The following is a 27,077-nucleotide window of genomic DNA, read 5'->3' as shown; positions in this document are numbered from 1 at the left end:
TACAGCATCCAGGTAAGACTCATTATTCTGATAATTTCTGGGTTCTAACATTGATTGAATAAAACGAGCTCCGTAACAACTTTCTCCTACATTGCTCAAGCCTTTCAATTGCTTTTCTTTTTATATACTTCAAACAACTAAATCTGATCTGATTAGAGAAGAACTTCTAATTCAGTGGCAGGCAGCTAGATAGATGGGTTTTAGTTTAATCCTCAGGATTTGGGAAGGTTGGGAGTTTGACCCTCATACCTTTGACGATTCTACCTTTCTTGATATAATATTGTAAACAGATTAATATTAAGTCATAACAAGGGTGATCAAGTGACTCCCTTACTTGTAGGTCTTGAAAAAAAAAAAAAAAATTTAAAAGAAATAATATGATCCGATTTAATGTCTTAACTAAATCCTATTTATGCCCGCGACTTTCGCCACTTTAGTTGGCTAATTGACGCGTTTTAACCTAATTCGACTACAACCTGCGACCTTCGCCTCTTCAATCTGCTAGCGAGCACCGCTTTCTTCTATAATCATTTGTCTTTTTTTATTTTTAGTAATAAATTATTAATCATTTGTCTGAACTCTGAAGTCTGAACCCTTCCTTTCATTCCCCGAACAAGTCCCTAGAAACTTTTCTGAACATACACACAGATACACTCTCGCAGACTTCTCCTTCAGATCTTTAAAGCTTAACTATATACGGCCGTATGTATGGGGTCCACATTTTTATATATACGGTTCAGATGTTCTACGCATATGTACTTACGGTATACAACCACTATACTAAGCAAGTTCACTTGACTCTTGTACTCCAACGCAACTTGTACCTGTGGAGAGTCAATACAGGGGCGGTAGTGACTCCTGCATTTAGCTTCAACTTCACACCTGAATGTGTCCTTGGTCCTTACCATCTCCGGATCTAAAGCTCTTAAAGACTTAAAGTGGGCTTCTGGGTCAAGATCGAGGGAGTGAAACATGGACGATGCAAAGAACAATAAATGTTGGAGGTTAGTCTTCTCATGTCAATTTAATTCTCGATTTCCTCTAATGGATTCCTCGTTTCAAGTTTGAATCTTGGCTACTTAGACCCATCTGTTGGATCCTGTTCTTTTCTAGTTATTTTGTAAATATTTATATAGCTGAAGGATTTTGGTCTTCCCAATTTCTGGTTTTAGCTAGTGGATAGGTGGGTGGGTGGTTGATAATTCACCACAGATATACTGCTATGAAGATCCTACTTGGGTTGTTCTTGTTCTTCTTCTTTAGCTTCTCGAATTCATACAAGGTTGATTTCGTCGAAGGGTTTGAAGGTTCTAAACCACAAGATGATCCTTCTGTGCCCTTCAAGGATGATCGATTTGATGAGGTTAAAAGGGAATGCAAATCTTTTATATCTTCTGCTATTGAACTGAACCCAGATGATGGTAGAGTGTATAAAATAAAAAATGAGCTCTCTTTTCTGAATGGGGATTGGGTACAGCAGGTGGATGGGGCACCGTTGATACCATTTGATGACAGTGATATGCCCAAAAACTCTTCGTCTTTAATAGATCCTTTGAATTTAATCTCTTTCTGGGTTACGGGTGTTGATTCTGCTCATCCATCTAAGAAGATGGTTAGTGTCAATGGGATGTTGTTTATGGGCATTACCAGAAATGGCTCGTTTGGCTATAAACCCTATGGTCAAACTCCCGAGTTTCAGATGTGGTCTGGACATTCTCAGTTGACCATCTTCTTCCAAGGGATTTATACAGAAACAGAGGAGAATGGAGGGGAGCGACGGATGTGCTTGTTGGGGAATGCGATGTTGCCTTCTCGTCAGCCTGATTCTGCTGATCCATGGGAATGGGTGCACTATTTCCGACCAACTCTTCTTCAAGATGATCGGATTTTGCTTTTACTTCACTACCCAAAGACCCTTACCTTGACCTCTAGGGCAATCCGTGGAGAAATGAGAAGCTTAAACCAGAAATTAGATATTAAGTTCTTTAACAAGATTAAAATTTCTTCTCAGTTGGGTCCTTATGCAAACTACGAGTTTGGGTCCACAGAGCTTGTTTCCAAGGCTTGTCACCCGTATCCATATCCAGATGGCTTGATGGATGATGGTATTGATGTTTATAGAGGTTCTGAATTTTGTGGGATTCTTCAGCGATTTACGTATAGAGAAGACGCCTTCTCTTTTGTGCCCAACTGGAAATGTAATGGCTCAAAGTACTCAGATAACTATTGCCGCAAGTTGGGCCCATTCACGACAGGAAGGGAGATTAATTCAACGGAAGGGGGTTTTAAAAATGTTAGGCTCCTTATGCAGGATGTGAGGTGTGAGCCAAGAAATGGGCAAGGCAATGAAAGCACAGCAAGGGTGTCCACTTTGTTCAGAGCACTTCCTCCATTTGCAAATCAGTATACTGCAATAGGGAGGACAGGTCTTAGCCATATGATTCTAGCTGCTGAGGGAATATGGAGCTCTTCCACTGGGCAGCTGTGCATGGTTGGATGTATCGGACTTGTGGACGCAGATGGATGCGATTCACGAATCTGTTTGTATATTCCCATTTCATTTTCCATTAGACAGAGAAGCATCATATTGGGTAGCATTTCGAGCCTCAATAACAAAACTGGTTCATACTTCCCTCTATCTTTTGAAAAGATAATGCAGCCCTCGGAGCTGTGGGACCAATTCAGCACTTCTCATCTGTCGTACAAATACTCAAAATTCAATCAAGCAGGTACTGTCCTAGAGAGGAACCAGCCCTCTAACTTCCGAGAAGCTTTTAAGAAATCATTCCTGAAATATCCTAAACTTGAAGATTCAGCGGGATATCTGGTCAGCCTCTCTTTTCTCTCAGAAGATCTCACTCTTCATGTGTCTGCAATTCCAGATCCAGTGCCAAAAGACCATATACAAAGAACATCTGTCCAAATGGAGGTAATCTCTCTTGGTCCATTGCTTGGGCATTACTGGTCATTGGGAAATAGTTCTGCGGGAGACGAGATTCCATTCCAAGCAAAAACTGAATCTACCGAAGGACAGCTCCTTCTGAATGTCTCAGCTCAGCTCATACTTTCTGGAAAACTTTACAGCAATGCCTCTGCGCTGTTCCTGGAGGGTCTATATGATCCAACTACTGGAAAAATGTATCTGATTGGTTGCAGGGATGTTCGTGCTTCATGGGAGATCTTGTTTGAGAGCAGTGACCTTGAAGCTGGGTTAGATTGTTTGATTGAAGTGATAGTAGAATATCCACCAACAACTGCATGGTGGCTGGTGAATCCAGTGGCAAAGATCTCAATCTCCAGCCGAAGGACTGAAGATGATCCCCTATATTTTAACCAGATCAAACTTATTACACATCCTATTCTGTATCGAAAGCAGAGGGAGGACATACTTTCACGCAAAGGTGTTGAAGGGATCCTTCGGATTCTTACACTTTCAGTGGCAATTGCTTGTATACTAAGTCAACTGTTTTACATCAGAGAAAAGATAGAAGCTGTTCCCTACATATCACTTGTCATGCTAGCTGTTCAGGCTCTTGGGTACAGCATTCCACTGATTACAGGGGCTGAGGCTCTCTTCAGAAAGATGGGTTCTGAATCTTATGAAAGGCCTTCTTATGATCTTGAGAAAAATCAATGGTTCCATGTAATTGATTACACTGTTAAGCTTCTCGTACTGGTTGCTTTTCTTCTCACCCTTAGACTTTGCCAGAAGGTATGGAAATCTCGCATCAGACTGCTCACACGCACACCTCTGGAACCAGGTCGTGTCCCAAGTGATAAGCAAGTTCTTCTCATCAACCTGATCATACACATGGTAGGGTTTGTAATTGTTCTCATTGTTCATGCTATTAATGCAAGCCAGAGGCCACTTCCAGCCGAAAAGTATATAGATCCACGAGGAAATGTCAATCCCCTGTGGGAGTGGGAAACCACACTAGAGGAGTATGTGGGTCTCATCCAAGATTTCTTCCTGCTTCCTCAAATTGTTGGCAACTACTTGTGGCAGATCCACTGTAACCCCCTCAGGAAAGTCTACTATGTTGGGATATCCGTAGTGAGACTTCTTCCTCATGTTTATGACTACATAAGAGCTCCAGTTTCTAATCCCTATTTCTCTGAGGAGTATGAGTTTGTGAATCCAAGCTTGGATTTCTATTCTAAGTTTGGGGATATTGCAATACCACTTACAGCTGTTGTGCTTGCAATCATAGTCTACATTCAGCAGAGATGGAGTTATGAGAAGCTCAGCCAGACTCTTTACTCAAGGCCTCACAAGCTTCTCCCATTGGGATCAAAAGTGTATGAGAGGTTGCCCTCTATGTCATTTGAAGCCGAGCTTGCCTCAGGGGTGAATAATTCAGAGGCACATGGGGGCGAACAAGAAGATGAGCGATGATTGACCCTAGAAAGGACTCAGCAGAGTTCATGCAGTCATATGTTAAATTAGGTGTAAGCTATGCCATTTCTTTTTGAACTAGAGATGTTGATTATGAGCAGCTTCTTTTTCTTTCTTATTCTTCCCTGAACTGATTAATATCATACCATTGCTTTTCTGACCAAGTATTGCTTCTGTTCACATTTCAGCGTAATTATCATTTTGTCTGGAACCATTTGGTTTGATACACAAAGAAACCACATAAAGAACCCCCAAACTGGCAGGAAGTTTGCAGAAAAGGATCTGATTTACTAAAACATAGATGGACTGGATGGCATAAATGGTTGTAGAATTTGAACGGATTGACCCTTTCTCTGATTCTGCTTCCGTCCATGGTAATCTTGGGATAGGATCGGTTGATTCGCATTGGTATTGGCTGTGACTGATCCCAATTCTTGATCAATCTGATACTGATCCACTGTTATGAACCAAAAGGGTAAAAAGTTAATAAAAATTGATTAAAAAAAAAAGGGGGGATAGATCTATCTGATCCAGCCCAATTCAGAGTGATCCTGTTAAAGTGTTTAGTCCTACACCGATTGTGAGTGTCTTGTCCTGTGAACACCTCTCCTTACCAGACCAGTCTTTTAAGATGGAAATTTTACATGGTATATATTAGAGTGATCTGGAGATGAAAATTTATGGATCCAGATAGAGAACGGAACCTCAAACCGTGCTTCCATTTCTAACTACTAAGATAATTCACATTTACTAAAAAAGGAAAAGATAATTCCTTAATAGTCCATTAATGCCACATTTTAATATAATACAGTTTTCTGATGAGGGTAAATCTTATCATTTCACATACACATGCGCATTAAATGACTTTTAATTTTTTGAAAACCTCTTTTTACCTCTACATTAAATAAATTTTGAGGGTAAGATAAGGGGCAATTAAAATAAGGTCATTTAGGGGTCGTTTGATTTTGTTTTTATTGTTTCTGTTTCTAGAAATAGTAGAAATGGTTTTTTCCGTTTCTATGCTAAGAGACGATTTTGGGAATTGCAAAAAGGTGTTTAATTTTTCTATTTCCTGAAATGTTTTCAACAATGTAATTTGGTTCAAAACACAATTGAAGGCACGATGTTGCAAGTATGAACTCACAAGTAAAGGTACAACGTTGGAGTTGCAGATATGCTTCACAGAGATGAGTTTTAGAATGATGAAAATAGTCCGAAACTCTGAGCTTCGCACAACCAAGTTGGAGTCACAATTTCTAGATAGCGAGAAGTTTCAACAATGGGTTAGGGTTGAGGTAGGTCAAGTGAAGTCTTGAGTTTTTCATAATTTTTAACCCTCCCACTTGTTTCTAGAAACGGAAAAATAGGTCTGACATGTTTCTCCATTTGTGTTTCCAGACACAGAAATATGCATAAATTTCTATTTCTAGTTCGAAAAACAAGTGAAACGGAACAGAAAAATTGTTTTAAACAATTTTTGGGGTGTTTTTTTTTTTTTTTTTTTGTTTTTTTTGTTTCGGAGCACAGAAAAACTAAAATACATTTTTGAAAATAAAATCAAACGGCCCTTTAGCTGATGGGAATATATAAGACAAGGTTTCGGAATCAAAGTGGTGTAGTAGAAGTTTTAATTTGATAATTAATGTTGTAAGAAAAGACTGGCGAAAATCAGCCATACAATAGGAACAACAATCATGGAGAGGTTGTACATTTGACCAAATTAATTGGAATGTGTTTGCTCATTATGATTTCTATGTCTTCTTTCCATAGTTAATGTTCAGCCTATGTCAAAGAAAGATTAAAGAATGATAAAGATATGAGTCATACCACCATAATTGTCTGTGTCTACGCGATCCAAGGCGTTTGATATCAAGCTGACACCAACAAGCAATCTGGGCGATGCCTATGCGGCCAAGGCACCCTACCAACAAAGAAAAATGTTAATACTAGTAGGTAGGCAAGTCTCTGTTAAAGTTTGATTATATGTAGTTTTTTCCTTCCTATTTGCCTCTTATTTATGTGATCCTTTCATGCAGCTTTCTATTTTTGAGATTTGAGAAAATGCCATAAGTTTTTATATTTTCTTCAATGTTTTTTGTTCCTCATGGTTTTAAATTTTGGGCATTCATAGCCATTTTCCGGCATCCACCATGTAGTTTGATATCAAATTGTGAAAAGGGCATTTTGGTCAAAAAAAAAAAACATTTTTATACATGCATGGCAGATATATAAAGTATAATTTTTCTATTTATTTAATGGGTAAGAGAATAATAGCCGATCGTGTGTCTACTATGACAGTGCCTAGGTTGATGGAGGAGCACACATGGACATCCACCAAAGAGAACACAGGGGGTAGTAGTGTCATTTTATCGAAACCTGTGAAAGGTGTAGGGAAGAGGACCTGTTAATGTTTATTTTTCCTTATTTAATTCACATACTTTAGCATTCCATTGCATAAATGGAATTTTGGTTATTTTATCATTTTTTCCCTAATTAAAATTTTTAATTATTTATTTATTTTTTTTCCTGATGCGTCGTCACAATAGCATGCATGCTAGATAGGGGTTTTCACTATTTTAGGATTTTGCATAATCATTTCATGCATTCCAACTTAATTTTCCATACCTAGAATAGGCGGTATTCCATTTTTAGCATAATTAGCCTTTTAGGGTTTGTAGCTTTTTGAGCATATCTCTTGCTTCCTACTAACTCACCTTATGTAGCACAGTTGAATTCGCGTGAGATATTGATCTTTCCATATGAGGTTAGATTCAATTCTTACTATTTGTGTATCTTTCTATTTGTAACCTAAAGGGGTATTTGTAAGTATTTCTAACTTTCATTCTTTAAATAATTATTGTAGTGGATTTCAAATTCTTTCCTTTTGTGTTTGTATTTCCTTTTGTTGGCTACCCTTAGAAACTTTTATTGTCTAATTAAAAATGTTAAGCATGAAAGATTAATTCAAATTGGGCAAATGTGGGTGCTTAAAACCTTTCTCGGATTATAATCTGACACATACTAATTTCATGGTTCTAAATTTAAGTGGCGACTCTAAATTTTTGTAAAAACACAAAAAATGAAAAATCAAATGATTCTGAGAGGAGCGACCCTCCTTGCAACGAGGTGACCCGTAGGTCACTGTTAGGGATATCATGTAAATGGATAGTCGAAAATCCGTATTTGATCCGGGTTCATATTCGTTTAGGGATATCCGTATTCGAAAAATGCATATCCGGAAGTTATCTGAACTGGTCAAAAAACTAAGCAAATACGAATATGATAATCCTAGTTTTCGACCGATTATTATTCGTTTAGCTATCTGATAGTAAAGAATAGCCATATTCGTCTCTCTGAATCCATTTAGAAACATCATGTAATCATGTTCTGTTTCACTTGGCATTGTCATCCTCTTTTGGGCTAGAAAGTAGATTAGTTGAGTTCAATTGGTCACGATGGATTTGTGTAGTTATTGAAGTATCAAGTGTTTTTTTTTTTTGATAAATTTACTCTCTATGTCTCATATCTTCTCAACATTTGAATCAAAAATAGATTTGGATTAGGCTCTTAAGCTGGTTTTTGTTGTGATTCTAGGCTATGTGATTCCAAACTAAATTGCTTGAATTGATTTATGTATTTGTTGTGAGTGAGCGAGCATGTGTGATGACTTTCATTTAAAATTACACATGGGCAAGCAAAAAAGTCTAAGTTATAATCGGATAATCGAATTCCTAGATTCGGATATTCGGTATCCATTTGTTAAATGGACCGGATCGAATAATATTCGATTACCATTAAGATAAGCGAATTCGAATTTAAAAGCATTCTAGATATCCAGTCGGATAAACGGATCCAATTCAAATAGGCTCCTATTAAACGGATTTGAATTCGGATAGGCTCTTATTCAAGCCGAATTCGATCCATTTACATCCCTAATCACTGTCCTCACATCATCTTTGTTTTTATATCCACATTTGGATTGTCTTTCTGTATTTTCATTTTCAATGTTGATGGGTTTATAAAAGTATTTATCTATATATTTCTTCCTACTTTGTAAATGTTCTATAAAGTGAATTAAAAGTGCTAATGGTGATTCTGTAAATGTTCTATTTAATGGCCGACTTCGTTTCCATCCTGACCCCAATAAATGGTGATTCTGCCAGCGAGAGAGCTTATCAGTTAGAGCACCATAAGTATAAGAAAGAGAAGCTGGGGATACGGGAGGGTGCGGGTCGTGCAGGGAGCAAAGATATGGCAGTGAAGTTGGGTAAAAGAAGAGGAAGAAAGAAAAAGATGAGAAGGTCCAATGGTTGGGCTTTAAAAAATTTATTGGGAACAGTTTATTCGTTTGGTCCGCAAATCCCATTCAATTTTGGGCTCTTTCAGAACAAATGGAACACCAGAGGCTTATTTGCTTGGAAGGGAAACTGAAGGTTAGGGAAGCGAAATTTTCAAACTTAAATAAGGAACTTTTGTAATTATTAATCCATGTAACAATATCACCACTCCAAATCATTCTATATTTGCCTATTAAATTTCATTTTACTTTGAATTCAAAACTCTTTTTTTTTTTTCACTAAGAAATCATTTGCATTAAGGGGAAAAAAAATACAAGCTAGCATCCAAAACTCTTATTGTAAAATGTAAAATAAAAATTACATGTGAAATATATAATTACTAATATATGATAAGAAATTCAAATATTTTATGCAATCACATGTTGATAATGATTACGAAAATTTTATTTTAAAGATTACAAATTTTACTTTTTTTTCTTTAAATTTTTTTACAATCAAACATAGCCAAAAGATGTTCTATAATTCTTGATTTTTGAGGGTATTTGAGACCAATGTATTATCTTAGAATATGAAATCAGATTGGATTTAACAAACAGAATTCCACTCCCATTTCATTCCTGTGAAATAGAAATTAACGAAATCAAGAATCAAGAAGTGTTACTAACTAAATAGGACATTAGTGTAAGGAAAAATGATTCCTATACTCCCATCCTGTGGGCTCCAGCCAGCCTCCCCTTCATTGTAGATTCTATTTTATTTGTCAGAAATTTGAACATTTCCAATATGGATTGAGAAGGATAACGATACATCACCAAACACTGTCTGGTGCGGGATAAGACAAAACGAAAAGAAAATGCAAGAACCTGGTCAAGTATTTTTATGAGTCGTCGCATTAAATGCAATAGATTCATTGAGGCCAACTCCCACCAACACCCATGTGGATAGGCAATTCATATCAATTTGAAAAAATCTACAATTTTTTTTTTTTAATCATATCCTAAAGAGCTGTGTAAGGGACTTCACTCACGGACACTTAGAGGGAAAAAGAGGGGGTGGGGGGGGGGGAGAGGGTGGCGCGGAGAGAAATATCTACATTTTCTAATGTATGGTAACATGGATATCGTCACCTCCGGATCCGGTCAATAGGAAGGTGAAAATAAGGACCTAAGAAAAGATAATGTTAGACGGGAACAGCCAAAAAAAAAAAAACGAAATGGATGGTATGGTTTTTAAATGGTAAAAAGATTTCAAACAGTAAATAGAGAACAATAAAATAAATAAATAAATAAATTTAATGGTATGATTTTCAAACATGTAGATGTACAAAAAAAGGTCGTCATACTTATATAAATCAATGAATTATTACATAAATGCATACATTTATTGTTTAAAACAACTATAATATCTAGCATTAATGCATATATGTTCTACGATTCATTTATCAGCTCTAAGATATATCATCGACTATCATCTAACACCAATTATAAATTCATTTTTTTCTTGATTGTAATCAATTCTAAATTCTTTACAAAAAAAAATCAATTCCAAATTCATACACCAGACAAAAAAACATGTCCATAATCTTATTGAACAATGGGGCTCGGCTATGATATTATTCATTGTTGTTAACATATTTAACACAGTCTCAGAGTGATGCATGTTTCATTAGAGTTAAGAGTCATCATTTTAGAAACACTTTTCAATAGATACATGAGTTTATAGCTCTATTTTAGGGTCTGTGCATTGAATTTTATTTGAAGGTGATATATCATGAGAAATGTAGGTCTTCGAGTTAACTTCATGTTGGCGAACGAATCAGATTGATCACAGTTCTGAAGTGTGTGTGAGAGAGAGAGAGAGAGAGAGAGAGAGAGAGAGAGAGAGAGAGAGAGAGAGAGAGATATGGTCAGTTAAATAGCCATTACGTTTAAGAAGTCTCATGTCTTAAAACGCATTTTTGCCAAGTGGGTGTTGGACCTCATAAGACTTTAGCCAGTAATGTAATCCTAGCTACCAATGGGATTGATAGCCTAGTGGTGAAAATGCCTTCAATTCATCATCGCTCGAGTCAGTTGATTGTGGGTTTGAGTCTTGGTATACCCACTATCGCCCATTAGTCATGCAAAAATGCTACTTACTATACGGGGGCTTGTCCTAAGGGCCATGATCACTACCAGAACACTTTTTTTGTTAAAAAAAAAAAAAAAGGGTAATCCTGAAGCAGGTGGAGTCTCGACTCTCAGTCTCAAGTCTTAAGTCTTAAGTCTCTAGTCTCAGGTCTCACTTTTCTTCTGCTGAAGTGGACGGGCACAAACCAGTTAACCACAAACCAATAGGGGTCCTCTGGAGAGTGGAGTGGGAGTGAAAATTCAAAACTTCTGTGTCATCATAACTGTTTATTCCACTGAAGATAATGGGAAGTCTCCCCTCTAACACAAAGTCCCATATTGGTAAGTCTTTCAGGTCAAGTTCATCCTTCTGTGTTTGTGGAAGCCATCATCTCATCTTATTTAAGCTCTGTTTTTACAGTACCCTCCATGGATACATTCTTCTCTAAGTTCCACCTTATTTATGTACTGTTCTCTTCTGTCCTTTGTGGAAGAGTAGTAACCATAGTAACAACTCACACAAGAAGTTCTCTTTGTTCTATATTGAAGCTCCAGTACTGTAGATTTCTTGTTTCCCGAACCCCAGAAGCTTAATGGTACCAGAACCTTTCAAGGTCTTGGTGGATTCTTATTTTTAGATGGTCTAAGTTTGAGTGTATTGAAATTCTAAGTTTTTTGAGAGGGTAGCATGGACACCAGTGATCTTTACAGAGTTGCAAGTTTGAGTCGAAGTCGTAATGGCTCTGGAATCTGGAACACTACTAGTGAAGGTGTCTTTCCACGCTCTTCTCACGATGAAGACGATGAAGAAGCTCTAATATGGGCAGCTCTTCAGAGGCTGCCAACGTATGATCGTGTCAGGAAAGCTATACTCCCTGGAACTGATGGAGAGAAAATGGAAGTTGAAGTTCAGAACCTCAGTCTTCAAGAAAGAAAGAATTTGTTAGATAGATTAGTAAGAGTTGTAGAGGAGGACAATGAGAAGTTCTTATTCAAGCTCAAGGATCGAATGGAGAGGTAAACTCATCTATCTCTTCTGCTTTCCTCTGTTTTTCTCTCTAATTTTGATCAGGGCTGTTTTAGTTTCTTGTTCTTCTTAGATTTGTGGCAGCGCAGACAAATCATTGATGGGTTTTTTCTTAGTTATCCCTCAGAGTGGGAATTAATAATCCAACAATAGAAGTTCGGTATGAACATCTGAACGTTGGCGCAGAAGCATACATAGGTAGTAGAGGCATATCTACAATCATAAACTTCTCTCTCAACATTCTAGAGGTAATTCCGTCTCACAAACATTTAATCAAACACTTGCATGAAGAAATTTGAATTAAAAACTAATCTGAATTTATATCTCATTTATTTTCATAGGAGTTGTTCACCTCTCTTCGCATTCTTTCAACTAGAAAGAAACCACTATCAGTTCTTCATGACCTTAATGGAATCATCAAACCTGGGAGGTAAGAGCAGAAGGCCTTGACTCATTGGGTGGGTTTAAACCTCTTGGAGTTCAAAACTATTTATGATTTCATTGGTACTCTGGAAACCTTACTTTTTTTTTTAATCCTGAATATTGTGCAGAATGGCTTTGCTTTTAGGTCCACCAGGGTCTGGGAAGACCACTCTGCTGTTAGCTTTGGCAGGAAAGCTGGATTCAGAGTTGAAGGCAAAGATGTCCAAACTTGTTCTTTGGTTACATACTGAATTTTTGCAAAACTTAATGCCTCTCAACAACTAGTTAAATTTTCTATATAAAAATTAGTTTTTGAGTGATATAAAAATTTTAAAGCTTATAACTATGTTGGATCTATCTAAAAACTTCAGGTATCAGGGGAAATAACATACAATGGACATGGAATGGAAGAGTTTGTCCCACAGAGGACATCTGCCTACATTGGTCAATATGATCTTCATATTGGGGAGATGACAGTGAGAGAAACCTTGGCATTTTCCACGAGATGCCAAGGCGTAGGAACCCGTTATGGTAAATTTCTAAACAATTATAACTTAAGAGACAATTAAGGAAACATTCCATGTTCAAAAATGAACTTGCATTTCTTTTTTTTCCTGCTTTCCCGTGGCTGGAATCAGATATGTTGACAGAACTGTCCAGAAGGGAGAAGGAAGATAATATTAAGCCTGATCCAGATATTGATGCTTACATGAAGGTAAGAATCATTAACTTCAATTTAAATATATTGCTTATTTGCTTACTTTGTGCGAATTAGGCATTCTACCGTTTAATATATCAGATGTGTAATTGTACTGTGTCTCTCTTCTATATTGAAAGGACAGCCATGGCTGTGCTATATTTATCAATATACTTTTGCAAATTTTGATTTGTATAAAGTTTGTGGTTTAACTTTCATTTATTTCAAGTTTATTAAATTTCATAATATTTAATTTTCTTTCACAATTCATTTACCTTAGGCTGCATCGCTGGAGGGACAAAAAGAAAATGTTGTTACAGACTACATTTTGAAGGTAGCTGATGCAGAGACATATCCAGTCTGAAAAGTATGAATTTTATTGATTTAGCAAGTTGGCATGGGGAAATCAACATTCTTAAAATTCCTTCTACTCAAAACTGCAGATTTTGGGACTGGAAGTTTGTGCAGATACTTTGGTCGGGGATGAAATGAGAAGGGGTATCTCTGGAGGACAAAGAAAGCGTGTTACCACAGGTAGAACACTTCAACTTCATTTCCATGAGCATCTCAGTTTCTCAAGTTCCCTAGAATTTGATATGGACTTCGGTTAGCTTCCTTGTTCTTTCATTAGTGTCTGACGCGGTCTATTGCATTTCCTAGAGTAATTTAGGGCTTAATGTCTTAAATTTTCCATGTCCTAATCTTCAAGATAGATCCTGAATTTAGATTAAATATTCCTGTGGGGAACAATCCCACATTAACTAACTTTGGACCTTGGATGACTATATACTGGCTGGGCCTCTCCATCTAACAGTCAAAGCTTTTGCATTTGATTATACGACATGGTATATGAGCCACAGGCTCACTACATAAGTAATACATCTGTTTATGGCCACCCAAAAGAAGGGCCACACGTGCCAACAGCCATTCAAAAGAGGGGCAAAAAATGACGTGGAGTGTTGGGAATAATCCCACATCAACTAATTCTGGGACCTTATACGACTTCATATACTAATTGGGGCTCTCCACCTAACAGCTTAAATTTTTGGATTGGATAATTTGACACTGGTTTTATGGCGATTTATAGGTGAGATGATTGTAGGACCTGCAAAGGCCTTGTTCATGGACGAGATATCCACAGGCTTGGACAGCTCCACAACTTACCAGATTGTCAATTCTCTGAGACAGTCCACCCATATTCTTGGTGGGACCACACTAATCGCACTTCTTCAGCCAGCACCAGAAACTTATGACCTCTTTGATGACATACTTCTGCTCTCTGAAGGACAGATTGTCTACCAGGGTCCTCGCAACAATGTGCTTGAGTTCTTTGAATCGATGGGCTTCAAATGCCCCGAGAGAAAAGGGGTTGCAGACTTCTTGCAGGAAGTATGTTTCACAAATTGTTTTGGTTGACTTCTTAGGTCCTAAAACTAAGAACTTAGCATGACTAGATTTTTTTGTCGAACTGATACAGTAGTAGAAACTTGATTAGAAAATACCAGTACAAAAGCAGATCTGAAACCAATAATTTTTCCTCTCCACATGACTAGGTAACATCAAGAAAAGATCAAGCACAGTACTGGGTTCACAAAGATCAGCCATACTCCCATGTTTCTGTCAAGGAGTTTGCAAATGCATTCCAGTCATTCCATGTTGGCCAGAAGTTACGGGAGGAACTCAGCACTCCATTCGACAAGAGAAAGAGCCACCCAGCTGCATTAACAATTTCCAAGTATGGGATTAGCAAGAAAGAGTTGTTAAAAGCTTGCTTTTCAAGGGAATGGTTGCTTATGAAGAGGAACTCTTTCGTTTACATCTTCAAAATGGCGCAAGTGAGCACCAATACTTTGTTCCCCTGACCTATGAACTTATATTAATGCCATCTGTGTTTCTTCAAATTGAAACTTCTTCTCAGTTTCTCAAGTTGAGTTAATGAGTCCATTCTTAAAATGAAGTGCATATTGATCGATTCAAATTTCAACCAATCCATCTATATTATTTGTATTTTATTGAATTTTCTACATGAGGAATCCTAACATGGCTTTGTTTTCAGCTTATTCTCGTAGCACTCATCACAATGACTGTGTTCCTGCGTACCAATTTGAAGCATAATACATTGAATGATGGGACAGTTTTTATGGGCGTTTTGTTCTTCTCAATCAACACTTTATTGTTTAGCGGATTCGCTGAGATCCCAATGACAATTGCAAAGCTTCCAATCTTTTACAAGCAAAGAAACCTTTTCTATCCTTCTTGGGTGTATGCACTGCCACCATGGATACTCAAGATCCCCATATCATTTATGGAGGTTGCCATATGGGTATCCATGACTTATTATGTCATTGGCTTTGATCCAAACATTCAAAGGTGCATCTGAATTTGTCAAACAGTGTAGTTCAGAGATAAAACTGATTGCCCTCCTTTTGTGGTTTCTCTGAAATAACCAAACTTTCTTGTTTCAGGATGTTTAGACATTATCTTATCCTCCTACTGATAAATCAGATGGCATCTGGACTATTTCGGGTGGTAGCAGTGCTTGGTAGGAAGTTGGTTATCTCAAATACGCTTGGAGCCATTGTGCTACTTGTGGTGATCACGCTAGGTGGATTCATCCTGTCAAGAGGTATAACTCCGTTCACTGTTTCATAACTGGATATATATAACAAGAAAGTGAGAAGCACATACTTGATGTGTAATATTACAGAAAATTAGGTATCAAAGGTAGTTGGACATATGTTGAGTTATTGTCTGAATCTACATAAAGGATACTTGGAATGAACTTTTTTCAAACATGATTTTCTTTTGGACAGATGACATGAAGAAATGGTGGATTTGGGGGTACTGGACTTCACCACTGACCTATGCTCAGAATGCACTTGCTGTCAACGAATTCCTTGGACATAGTTGGAACCATGTAAGAGTCTAATGATCAAATATGAATAATATGTCTGCCACTTTAAAAAGTCATATCATCTCAAGTTTCAAAGTTTTTCTCATTATACAGATGCAGCAGCCTAATTCAAGTGAAACGTTGGGACTTCAAGTATTGAAATCTCGTGGGAACTTCACCAGTTCGTCATGGCTTTGGATAGGGGCTTTAGCATTGATTGGGTTTATTCTTGTATTCAATGTCATTTTCATATTAGCACTTGCTTATCTTAACCGTAAGTAACCTTGGACATTTTTTGGTTTAATGAGGATAAAAGAAAATTTGAAGTTTAAAATTCTAAGACAGATAATGTCAACAGCGATAGGAAAATATCGACCAATTATTTCCAAAGAGGCCCTGAAAGAGAAGCATGCCAATAGGACTGGAGAGATTGATGATGGAGGCCAATCATCGACAGGAAAGGGATCAATCAGTCAATCAGTGGAAACCGGTAGGTATCACTTGGTTCCTGTCTTAACTGTGGTTCCGCCTCATGGACGTTACCTAAATTAGTAGATTTAATTGCGGAAGCAGGTAATGACATCAAAAGGAGTGATATAGGTGGACGATCAAAAGGAATAGAGGCCCTTGAAGATGGTTGTCAGAGAAAGAAGGGAATGGTTCTTCCATTTTCACCGCTTTCCATCACCTTTGATAATGTTAAATACTCTGTAGACATGCCACAGGTAACTGAATTTTTCAAATAAATATCATATCAGTGTCTACCAGCCTGAAAATTATTTCTTCAGCTTCCTTCATGAGTTCAATCTGCAGGAGATGAGAGCTCAAGGTGTTCCAGATGACAGATTGATTCTTCTGAAGGGTGTAAGTGGTAGTTTTCGGCCAGGAGTCCTTACAGCTCTAATGGGTGTCACTGGTGCTGGTAAGACTACTCTGATGGATGTGTTAGCTGGTAGGAAAACTGGTGGTTATATAGAAGGAAACATCACCATTTCTGGCTATCCCAAGAAACAGGAAACATTTGCTCGCATTTCAGGATACTGTGAACAGAATGATATCCACTCCCCGCATGTTACTGTCCACGAGTCTCTCCTCTATTCTGCATGGCTTCGATTACCTGTGGAAGTTGACTCCAATACTAGAAAGGTTGATGAATTAGAACTTCTTATTCTTATGTTGTTTGCTTGCTTATAAAATTGTCTTTCTTATTAACTATTAAAGTTAATTCTTTCAGATGTTTATTGAGGAGGTCATGGAACTTGTAGAGTTAAAATCTGTAAGAGGGGCACTAGTTGGGTTGCCGGGCATAAATGGTCTGTCCACTGAGCAGCGCAAGAGACTCACCATTGCTGTTGAGCTTGTCGCTAGTCCCTCTATAATATTTATGGATGAGCCTACCTCTGGACTTGATGCCAGGGCAGCTGCGATTGTGATGAGAACAGTAAGGAACACTGTGGACACAGGAAGAACTGTGGTTTGCACCATTCACCAGCCAAGCATTGACATATTTGAATCCTTTGATGAGGTAAAAGAATAGGTAGTTTCATGGTGTTCTCTTCTTATAGAAGGTATTAAATCCTTTTATACATGATTACAGCTCCTTCTATTGAAGCAAGGAGGAGAAGAAATATATGTGGGTCCACTAGGCCGTCACTCTTTTCATCTGATAAAATATTTTGAGGTGAGCTATTTTGATATGTCAGGATCCATCCATCTCAACTCCCTTAATATACAGTTTTGCTCATAGTTGTGTTCTATTTGTGTCAGGGTATTCTTGGGGTCCCAAAGATAAAAGATGGCTATAACCCTGCAACATGGATGTTGGAGGTCACTACTGCAGCGCAAGAGGAGATTCTTGGGATCAACTTTGCTGAAATATTTAAGAACTCAGATCTCTTCCGGTGGGTTGACAGGCATCATTTTCTAGCCACTGCATAAAATTAGAACTTTCTTTTAGTTCTTTCTTAAATGTCATGGAATACTTTGCAGGAGAAACAAGTCCTTGATTAGAGAACATAGTATACCCGCTCCTCTTTCAAAAGATCTTCACTTCCCCACTCAGTATTCTCAACCCCTTCTCACCCAGTGCATGGCATGCTTATGGAAACAGCACAAGTCTTACTGGAGGAATCCAGAATACACAGCTGTTCGACTTCTTTCCACCACCGTCATTGCCTTGATGTTTGGGTCAATTTTCTGGAATCTTGGATCAAAAGCGTAAGCCCATCTTGTTTTGATAGTTCTTGATTTTATTGTTGGACATACAAAAATATGGCATTAAGACACCTTTATATATGGTGAATATTGCAGGACTAGGCAACAAGATTTGTTCAATGCAATGGGTTCTATGTATGCTGCAGTTCTTTTCATAGGAATTCAAAATGCTGCATCAGTGCAACCAGTGGTGGATGTGGAGCGTACTGTCTTCTACAGGGAGAGGGCTGCTGGGATGTACTCTGCTTTACCATATGCATTGGCACAAGTAAGCCACATTCTCTGGTGTTAGGAAGTTCAGAATCTAACTTGGTCAAATTCATTTGAATCAGAAAGCCCAACTCTGTCATTGAGACAGACATGGGAACCACAAAGTTTTACTACTAGGTGCTTTCAGATATTGTGAAACTAGTCCTTGAAATCTGTGGTTTTACTTGTATCATGAGTCATGAGTCATGAGTCATGACATGCCTCTCATACATCATGACATTCAATTTGGCTGCACTTTCAGGTTTTAATTGAGATTCCACACATCTTCATTCAGACTCTGATCTATGGGGTGCTAGTTTATGCCATGATTGATTTTGATTGGACAGCATCAAAGTTCATCTGGTACTTGTTCTACATGTACTTCACATTCTTATATTTCACATATTACGGGATGATGGCAGTTGGTTTGACACCCAACCACGCCATAGCTAGTATAGTTTCTGCTGCTTTCTACACGCTTTGGAATCTCTTTGCAGGCTTCATCATTCCACCACCAGTGAGTTCCAATGCATGCCTTTTAAATTAACATGGTTCTATTATCTAAAGAGATGGGTGACTGCTGAGTTCTTATTAATATTTTTTTTTCTTCTGTTGGCTGCAGAGAATTCCTGCATGGTGGAGATGGTACCATTGGGCATGCCCAGTTTGGTGGAGCCTGTATGGACTTCTTACTTCACAGTTTGGAGACATTGAGACCCAAATGGACACAAGCATAAGTGTGAAGGACTTCTTAGACGATTACTTTGGATTCAAATATGACTCATTGGGCTGGATATTTGCAGGCATTGTTGGGTATACCGTGCTCTTTGCATTTGTATTTGCCATCTCAATTAAGGTACTTAACTTCCAAAGAAGATGAAGATGCCATCTTCTTGATTAGTCAGCCAGCTGAAGTGGAGCTTTCGACATGAGATCATATGCTACCAGGAAACTTAGCTATATACTGTTGTCTGCAATTTAGCCCAAGAAGCTGTCAGATCAGTTTAAGACATGGTTTATCAATGCAGCTTGTGGTCTAAATTTAACACTAGATTACTGATTGCTCCCTTTTATCTGTAGAGATGATTATTTTGGATTATGAACACTTCCACATTAGGTTGGCTTGGCAGTGAATGTAATGTTTTGAGTAGTGATCTTTGTCATAATGCTAAATCCGTGTCATTTCACATTGAGAGATTCAGTTTGTACTGTCTCTAAAATATCAGTAACATGAATTGAAATCAAATGAAATTCCAGGAGCTAGCCAGGGGAGACAAACCAAGAAAGTCAGAAATAATCCCATTTTAATATCTGTAAGACAACCCACTAACTTCATACCCACATCCGTAATCCGTTCTGGACCATTTTCCAGCAAATAAATTTCTGAAAAACACATGCACAATATAAAATGGGTAGCAGTGGGATCCCATATCTGTTATTAACCAAGCTGCTTTTTGGGCTGCCAACTTTGATTCTCGGACAGCTTCTTCCCCATTGAACATTTGTCCTACTCTGGTTTTTCGCTGGTGCAGCCATGGCATTGGAGATTAAAGGATTAGAACAGCTTTGCTTCTTGCTAAGAGTTTCTCTTTACATAGAATTACACTCTTCTTGGACTGTCAGGTTCTGGTCTCCTCTCAACAAAATGAAGGCCCCATAAGGTTTCAGACATCTCTAGTTTATGATCGCTTCTTTTCCTTCTGTTTCTTTCTGTCATTAGTCCTATGATCAAGTGTGAAGCTCATGTTGGCATCAAGTGTTACTCTTGATCATTATATTTCATGGGTTTGGTGGCTTTATGCCCCTTGTTTTTGTTAAGCACACTGCAATGGTGTCAGTATGATGTTATGAGCATTTATTAGTTGCCACTTTTTCCTCCGTCTTCCAATAACTATTTTTGACGGTTCTTTTCCAACAGTTTTCTTTCAAGGCACTTTTCCAATAATTGATCATTTTTTTCTTGCAATATCTTTTGGCTTGTAAGAAGGGGTTTGATATTTTATTTACTTTTACATGTGCCAATGTGAGCCTCAATTTGAATTTGAGGTCTTCTTCAGTTGTTCTGATGGTAAACTAATTCTACACTTGAGTGAGTTATGATTCTAAAAATGGAACACAATGGTCAATATCGACTGAATCGAAATGTTATCAGGCTTGACTGATCCCCGATCTTGACCTTTATGATCCCGATGTATGGTCTAAGGGTAAGATCATAATAAAAATTTATTTAAAAAAAAGAAAAAAAAAAAAAACAATGGTAAATCTATCCGATCCAAAACTATCAAAACATTATCAACCTTGATTGATCCCGTGACCAGGACCTAGTTTTAGAAACTTGGTCCTAAGAGACCCCAAAGTTAAGTGGTTCTTTCTTACCCTTGTTATCATGTATCACTTTTTTTCTTTTTTCTTTTTTGACAATAAAACTATTATATAATTTGAGTCACACCCCCTCTCTTCCTCTTTGAGGTGGATCCTGGATCCTCTCATTTCAATGAATATAAAATCATTTTCCATATTGCATGGCACCAAAAAAAATGATTTTAATACGGGTGGTATTTTCCCATCCACTCATATACAATTATTCTTTTTCCCTCATAGGGAAGAGTTTGTTCTCAAGCTGCGTGGCCCTTGTACCAATGAGAATACAGGCATGTAAATCCAAAGTAAAGGGGCGGAATGGTCATTTCACTACCCACGTAAGAGGAGTCTCCCTTTTTCTAATTTTTTTTTTAAATAACAAAGAAATTAATTTATATGAAATAAATAGAGAACATAAAGTTGTCCAGGGTTTTATTCAACCCTAAATAATAATAATAATAATAATAATAAAAAAAAACTTACTTGTGAGGTTGTTGAACTAGTAGAGTTTTTGAGGTTAGCATGTTAAGCTGCATATTTGTGCGCGCGATGTTATCCACTCTTATCCAGTTATTATCCCTACGGGGAGGCCCAGAAAACTTGCAGAAAAGATCTCTCAAATTTTCAACTTCGTTACATGACGAGAATGCCCTTCATTTTTTTGTGAGGACAAGAATGGTGACAATGTCCTCGACTCCTCGTCCTCTGTTCCTCTTGTATGGCTTCTCTTCCTCTTCCTGCTCTGTCAAATCCTCATTTCTCTCACTTCAAATCTACCCATACCAGGAAATCCCTCAATCTCGCCAAAACCCATATCCTCAATCTCCATGAAAGTGAGAAAACATCTCAGATTCCATACAAATCTTACTTTCACAACATCTCTTCTCTCTGCAAAGAATGCCGAATTCATGAAGCCTTTGCCGCTCTCACTGAAATGGAATCAGAAAATCTCCCCATCGGACCTGAAATTTACGGGGAACTCCTTCAGGGTTGCGTGTACGAACGAGCTCTCTTCACAGGTCAGCAAATTCACTCTCGTCTCATTAAAAATGGTGACTTCTTCTCCAAGAACGAGTACATTGAAACCAAATTGGTAGTTTTCTACGCAAAATGTCTACTTTCAGACTTTGCCACTGACTTGTTTCTCAGAGCCCGCAAACAGAATGTTTTCTGCTGGGCTGCCATAATTGGTTTGCACTGTGGAGTTGGTTCTTACCAAGAAGCTATATTTGGTTTCTGCCAAATGCTTCACAATGGGGTTTCCCCTGACAATTTCGTTGTCCCGAATGCCCTGAAAGCTTGTTCTGCTTTACAGTTGATTGGTTTTGGAAAAGGGGTACACGGGTATGTTTTGAAGATGGGTTTAGATTACTGTGTCTTTGTGGAAAGTAGTCTGATAGACATGTATGGCAAATGTGGGGTCTTGGAGGATGCTAGAAAGGTATTCGATGCCATGTCTGAGAGGAATGCTGTTGCTTGGAATTCTATGATTGTGGGCTATGTCCAAAATGGGATGAATGGGGAAACATTGAAGGTCTTTAATGAGATGAGATTGCAAGGCATCGACCCAACTCGAGTAACTATTTCAAGCTTCCTTACTGCGTCAGCAAATTTAGAAGCTCTTATTGAAGGTAGACAAGCCCATGCCATTGCAGCTTTAAGTGGATTGGAGTTGGATAATATCTTGGGCACATCTCTAATAAACTTCTATTCAAAAGTTGGTTCATTCAAAGATGCTGAGATAATTTTCAGTAGGATGGTTCAGAAAGACGTGGTGACCTGGAATTTGCTAATTTCCAGTTATGTGCAAGATCGGCAGGTAGACAAGGCCCTTGATATGTGCTGTAAGATGAGACTGGAGAACTTGAGGTTTGATTCTGTGACTCTAACATCTGTGCTGTCTGCTTCTGTTGATTTAAGAAACTTGGAGCTTGGTAAGGCAGCTCACTGTTACTGCATCAGGAACAACCTAGAATCTGATATGGTTGTCGCGAGTAGCATTGTGGATATGTATGCCAAGTGTCAGAGGATTGGCGATGCTAGACAGGTCTTCGACACCACGACACAGAGAGATATGGTCTTGTGGAATACATTGATTTCTGCCTATGCAGAGGTAGGTCTAATTGGTGAGACCCTGAAAGTGTTTTATCAGATGCAATTTGAAGGTGTGCCCCCAAATTTGGCATCATGGAATTCAGTTATTCTGGGATTTCTGAGAAATGGCCAAGTAGATGAGGCCAAAGACATGTTCTCAGAGATGAGGTCTACTGGCATGCTGCCCAACTTGATCACTTGGACTACTCTCATCTCTGGTTTAGCCCAAAACGGACATTGGAATGACGCAATCCTATTTTTCCAGGAAATGCAATCGGTGGGTATCCAACCCAATACTGTGAGTATCATCTGCATGCTATCAACTTGCACAGATATAGTGTCATTAAGGTATGGAAGAACTATTCATGGTTACATTCAAAGGCATGAGCTCTCCTCATGCATATCCATTGCAACCTCTCTTGTGGACATGTATGCTAAATGTGGAAGTATAAATCTAGCCAAGAGGGTTTTCGATACAATCTTAAGAAAGGAGTTGGCTTGCTACAACGCAATGATCTCAGCGTATGCTTTACATGGCCAAGCTGCAGAAGCTCTTGCTCTCTTTAAAAAGCTGCAGGAGGAAGAGCTGGAACCAGATGGGATCACCTTCACTGGTGTTTTATCAGCATGTAGCCATGCTGGGATGGTGGATAAAGGTCTTCAGATTTTTGCTGATATGCTGCCTGTATACCATGTGATGCCAAGTATTCAGCACTATGGTTGTGTGGTTAGTCTTCTCTCTCAGAGTGGTAGTTTAGAAGAAGCTCTAAGGCTCATCTTTGCAATGCCATTTGATCTTGATGCCAAGATATTAGGATCACTTCTTTTTGCTTGTACAGAACACCATGAACATAAACTCGGGGAATATTTTTCCAGACGCTTATTTGAACTGGAACCAGATAATTCAGGAAACTATGTGGCGCTTTCCAACATATATGCAACTGCAGGATATTGGGATAAGGTATCAACATTGAGAGATTCAATGAAAGAGAAAGGATTGAGAAAGAACCCTGGCTGCAGCTGGATTCAAATTGGAAGTGAAATCCATGTGTTTATCGCTGGTGATGGATCACACCCACAAAGAAAGGTTATTTATGAGACATTAGCTTGGTTGGATGGAGAAATTAAGTTAATGGGCTGTACTCCAATGGGTAACAAAGCTGAAGTTCCCCCTTTTTGAGCATTTCATTTGATTAGGAAATCAGGCTACTGAATTTAGTTGAGAGCATCTGTAGATAGACATGCTAACCAAGATGAGGCTTAAATGCAAGGAAGAATGCAGCTATGACACTGGTGGCTTGTTTGACATGGAGAAACATAGGCAGAGCTATTAAGTGCAAATTTTGAGGCATTTACAAAGTTCTTTTTGTACCAATTAAAGGGTGAATGTTTTATATCAATGTCCTCTTGCCTCAGCTCTTTAGCTTTGTGCAAGTAGAGGGGTCCTACTGAAAACTCTCTAAAGAAGACACATTCAATCCATGTAACTGAAAGGAGTAAAAGCTTCTTGAAATCAATGAAAGCAGCTTATGGTAAGCCTTTTGCAACAGATATAGCTAGTAAGCAGCTTTCTACTTGTACCGGAAACTGAATCTCAATAGAGGAAAAACCCTATATACGAGATTTATGTTTATAAAAATTCTGTTTACACTTTAATTGGTGGGACTTAGTTTGCAATATTCATTTCTCCTAGTACCAGAAAGAACGGCTCCTAAAAATAATAATGTTGCATAGAAGATCCTAACAAATAGTTGACTAAAATTCTTATATAGGCCATTGAGATTGACCTCATACAGTTCACTGTGAAGAAGATATTGGCATGGAAATGTCAGTATTGCTATTGTTCATGCTTGATTTCTATGTGGTGTCAGTTTGTTGGATGCTATGTTACTGGATACGGCGAAGGATACAATTTTGGTGTGGCATAAATTTCATCTTTTGTATTCTCATTGGTTTACATGCAGCATCGGACACAGGTAAATGTCATACTATGAAGTGTCAAGGTAACAAATGCACACTTGCTAACTTAGCATTCAAATTATCTACATTTCTCTTATTGAAAACACTTGGTTACATGGATTATCACTTTATGTCTATATGGTCACTTTTTTGGAAAATGAATATTCATTGACAGAAGCAAAAAACTACAGCTCAACCAGTTCATAGAGAGGGTTCAGTAGAAGCCACAGTTGACATGTTTCGATCACAGACAGATAAATGAGACTAGCTATGCGAAGTGAGGATGGAATTTTTGTTTAGTAAGAAATAAGTTTTCAAGGCACTTATTGATGTTGTTGGGAAGGATAGGGGAAGGACAGATAGTATCAGCTAGCACAACATTAATCATTAATAAATTCCTCTTTATTTGGGTTTCTCTTCTTTCATTAGTAAAGCATTGAATTCATTGTGAATCTAGGTACAGATGAAAACCTCCAATAAAGGAAACTCAGATGAAAACCTGCTATAAAGAAGACTCCTACTTCACCAAGTTTATATAATCAAGTCACCTTTTAGTCAAAAATAACCTTAAGAAGAGCAGTGAAAAAGTTAATCATCAATAGAAGCCAATAAGACTTGGCCTCAAATTTGAACTTACAAGGAAAGGAAACTACTTTCTTAAGCATTAGTCCAAAACTACTCATCACTATGAAGCTCAGCAGAAAAACACAGCTCCTCTGTTTTGAATTGGGTTGTCTCTGCACTAAAAAGACCCAATGAAAGAAAAACAGTTAACTGATGCTTCCTTGATAGACACTTCTCTTGTAAATTCTGCCTTAATCAACTACAATTTTCTAGTATACATTGATGTTAATGGCTTGATATCTCTTTGAGCACACTAACAATCCTCTAAGAAGTGATAGAAGTGTATTAAATTCAGAACAAAAAAGCTGACTAAATTATATTGAAAAAGAGAAAAAGAGGAGAGAACCATCTCCTTCTCCTTCTTGAGTTCCATGGATTATTAATGGTTAAGTCTCTCTCACTCATAAAGTGGAGATCTTCATTATGAAGAGGTAATTTGTAAGTTACTTTAGAATTCCAGTTATCAAGAATATGATGAGTTATAAAACATCGATGGGCTCACCTTAATATCAAGGAACTTATAGCATATACCATGTTGTGTGCATCAAGGAACCATTTTATGTTCAAGTGCAGGCTTATTAGCTTGAAAAGGAGAATGATCACTTTTGCTCAATTATGGTGAAATGAATTTGGGAAGATGGTTTTAGGTGAGCTGCCAACAGAGTAAATGAAATAATGAAACAACAATTAGAATCAAAAGAATCAGGCCTATTTTATTATTCAAATTCTCCCTAGAGATAGGGAAAGAAAATCCTTGATGTCTTAATCAGTCACAGCCGGATTTCTCTTTGCTTTTTCAGTTGTCTCCTGTTACCATCTTAATAATTTATTTTTCCAAAAAGTAAAAAAAAAGAAGAAAAAAACTCATTACATTACCCTCCAATATATGCTCTGACCCGAATAGCATAGGGCATGTGGAATCCCATATGAAACAGCAAGAACCACCTTGCAGGGCTAAATATTCCTGGGTGACCAATAGGGAAGTAGTACCATGAGGGAAGGATGAAAACAGCCCCCATTGGGTAGTGAAATATCACATGAAACCAAGGTAATGGAACACAAACAGAAAGTTTAAATCAGTATGGGTACGCTGAAGAGATGAAGTTGCTACATCTTAGACTTTATGTATGATATGATAAAAGATGCTCAATAGTTGATAAACAAAAGTTGCCGCTCATGTATATTGGCATCTCCCACGCCAATGGACTCATAGGATTAAATGCCTCAAGATTCATATATGGGAGTGCCCACATAGTCGGAGAACAGAGAGTGTACATATTTTCCCTTATAAAAGCTTTGGAGCTCTCCTTTATCCATCCATGTAGTTTTATGATCAATAAAAATGGTGGGCCTTAATAGATCGACCAAAGTATATCCAATCCATCCAATACTATCGGAATCTTGATTTAAAATGTCATGGAAAAATTTCTTGTACTAGTCCTATTTTTTTAAATTATATTTGATAACCCCTAGTTTTCTAAAAAATATTAAGTATATCTCTTATTTTGTTAACTAAATTACACGTGAATCCATTCCGTTAGAGGGGAAACATTAAGTGATGCCATGGCATGGTTGATATTTCTTAAATGACAAATTTACCCTTAAGGGAGAGTAAACTTACTGTTTTACCTTTGTTGTAAAAAACCCTAAATCAACCATCTTCCCCAATCAAAAGATGGAGGGGGTTTCCACAACCTTCATCGTTGTTCTTCCTCCATCTAATTCCAGCTATCA

The 27,077-nt window shown here is 37.8% G+C and overlaps 3 protein-coding genes across 4 annotated transcripts; all 3 read left to right on the top strand.

Moving 5' to 3' along the window:
- Positions 1-651: 651 nt before the first annotated feature.
- LOC122070222 lies at positions 652-4,560 on the top strand. The gene is made up of 2 exons (XM_042634352.1): positions 652-1,004; positions 1,173-4,560. Exon 2 carries the CDS (start codon positions 1,223-1,225, stop codon positions 4,394-4,396), a length of 3,174 nt encoding a protein of 1,057 aa, XP_042490286.1. The 5' UTR covers positions 652-1,004; positions 1,173-1,222; the 3' UTR covers positions 4,397-4,560.
- Positions 4,561-10,991: 6,431 nt separating this feature from the next.
- Positions 10,992-19,478, top strand: LOC122089205 (ABC transporter G family member 39-like). Of its 2 annotated transcripts, XM_042658767.1 has the most exons (24): positions 10,992-11,819; positions 11,957-12,077; positions 12,171-12,259; positions 12,381-12,465; positions 12,624-12,783; positions 12,891-12,967; positions 13,230-13,283; positions 13,393-13,483; positions 14,037-14,338; positions 14,503-14,784; positions 15,006-15,319; positions 15,415-15,575; positions 15,763-15,866; positions 15,957-16,116; positions 16,201-16,332; positions 16,413-16,567; positions 16,656-16,988; positions 17,077-17,367; positions 17,440-17,523; positions 17,610-17,743; positions 17,832-18,059; positions 18,153-18,324; positions 18,568-18,822; positions 18,928-19,478. In XM_042658767.1, the coding sequence occupies exons 1-24, from the start codon at positions 11,491-11,493 to the stop codon at positions 19,183-19,185; spliced, it is 4,371 nt and encodes a 1,456-aa protein (XP_042514701.1). In that variant the 5' UTR covers positions 10,992-11,490; the 3' UTR covers positions 19,186-19,478. The 2 variants fall into 2 exon arrangements, with proteins under 2 accessions (XP_042514701.1, XP_042514692.1); XM_042658758.1 differs by lacking the exons at positions 10,992-11,819; positions 11,957-12,077 and having other exon boundaries at positions 12,157-12,259; positions 16,416-16,567.
- A 1,765-nt stretch (positions 19,479-21,243) lies between these two features.
- LOC122093815 (pentatricopeptide repeat-containing protein At5g55740, chloroplastic) lies at positions 21,244-24,309 on the top strand. Its single transcript, XM_042664315.1, has one exon. It carries the CDS (start codon positions 21,385-21,387, stop codon positions 23,938-23,940), a length of 2,556 nt encoding a protein of 851 aa, XP_042520249.1. The 5' UTR covers positions 21,244-21,384; the 3' UTR covers positions 23,941-24,309.
- The last annotated feature ends 2,768 nt before the right edge of the window (positions 24,310-27,077 follow it).

Source organism: Macadamia integrifolia, chromosome 2 (genome assembly GCF_013358625.1).
Source record: "Macadamia integrifolia cultivar HAES 741 chromosome 2, SCU_Mint_v3, whole genome shotgun sequence".
Taxonomy (NCBI): Eukaryota; Viridiplantae; Streptophyta; class Magnoliopsida; order Proteales; family Proteaceae; genus Macadamia; species Macadamia integrifolia.
Note: the sequence above shows the minus strand (reverse complement) of the source record. Positions and strands in the feature narration are given on the sequence as shown.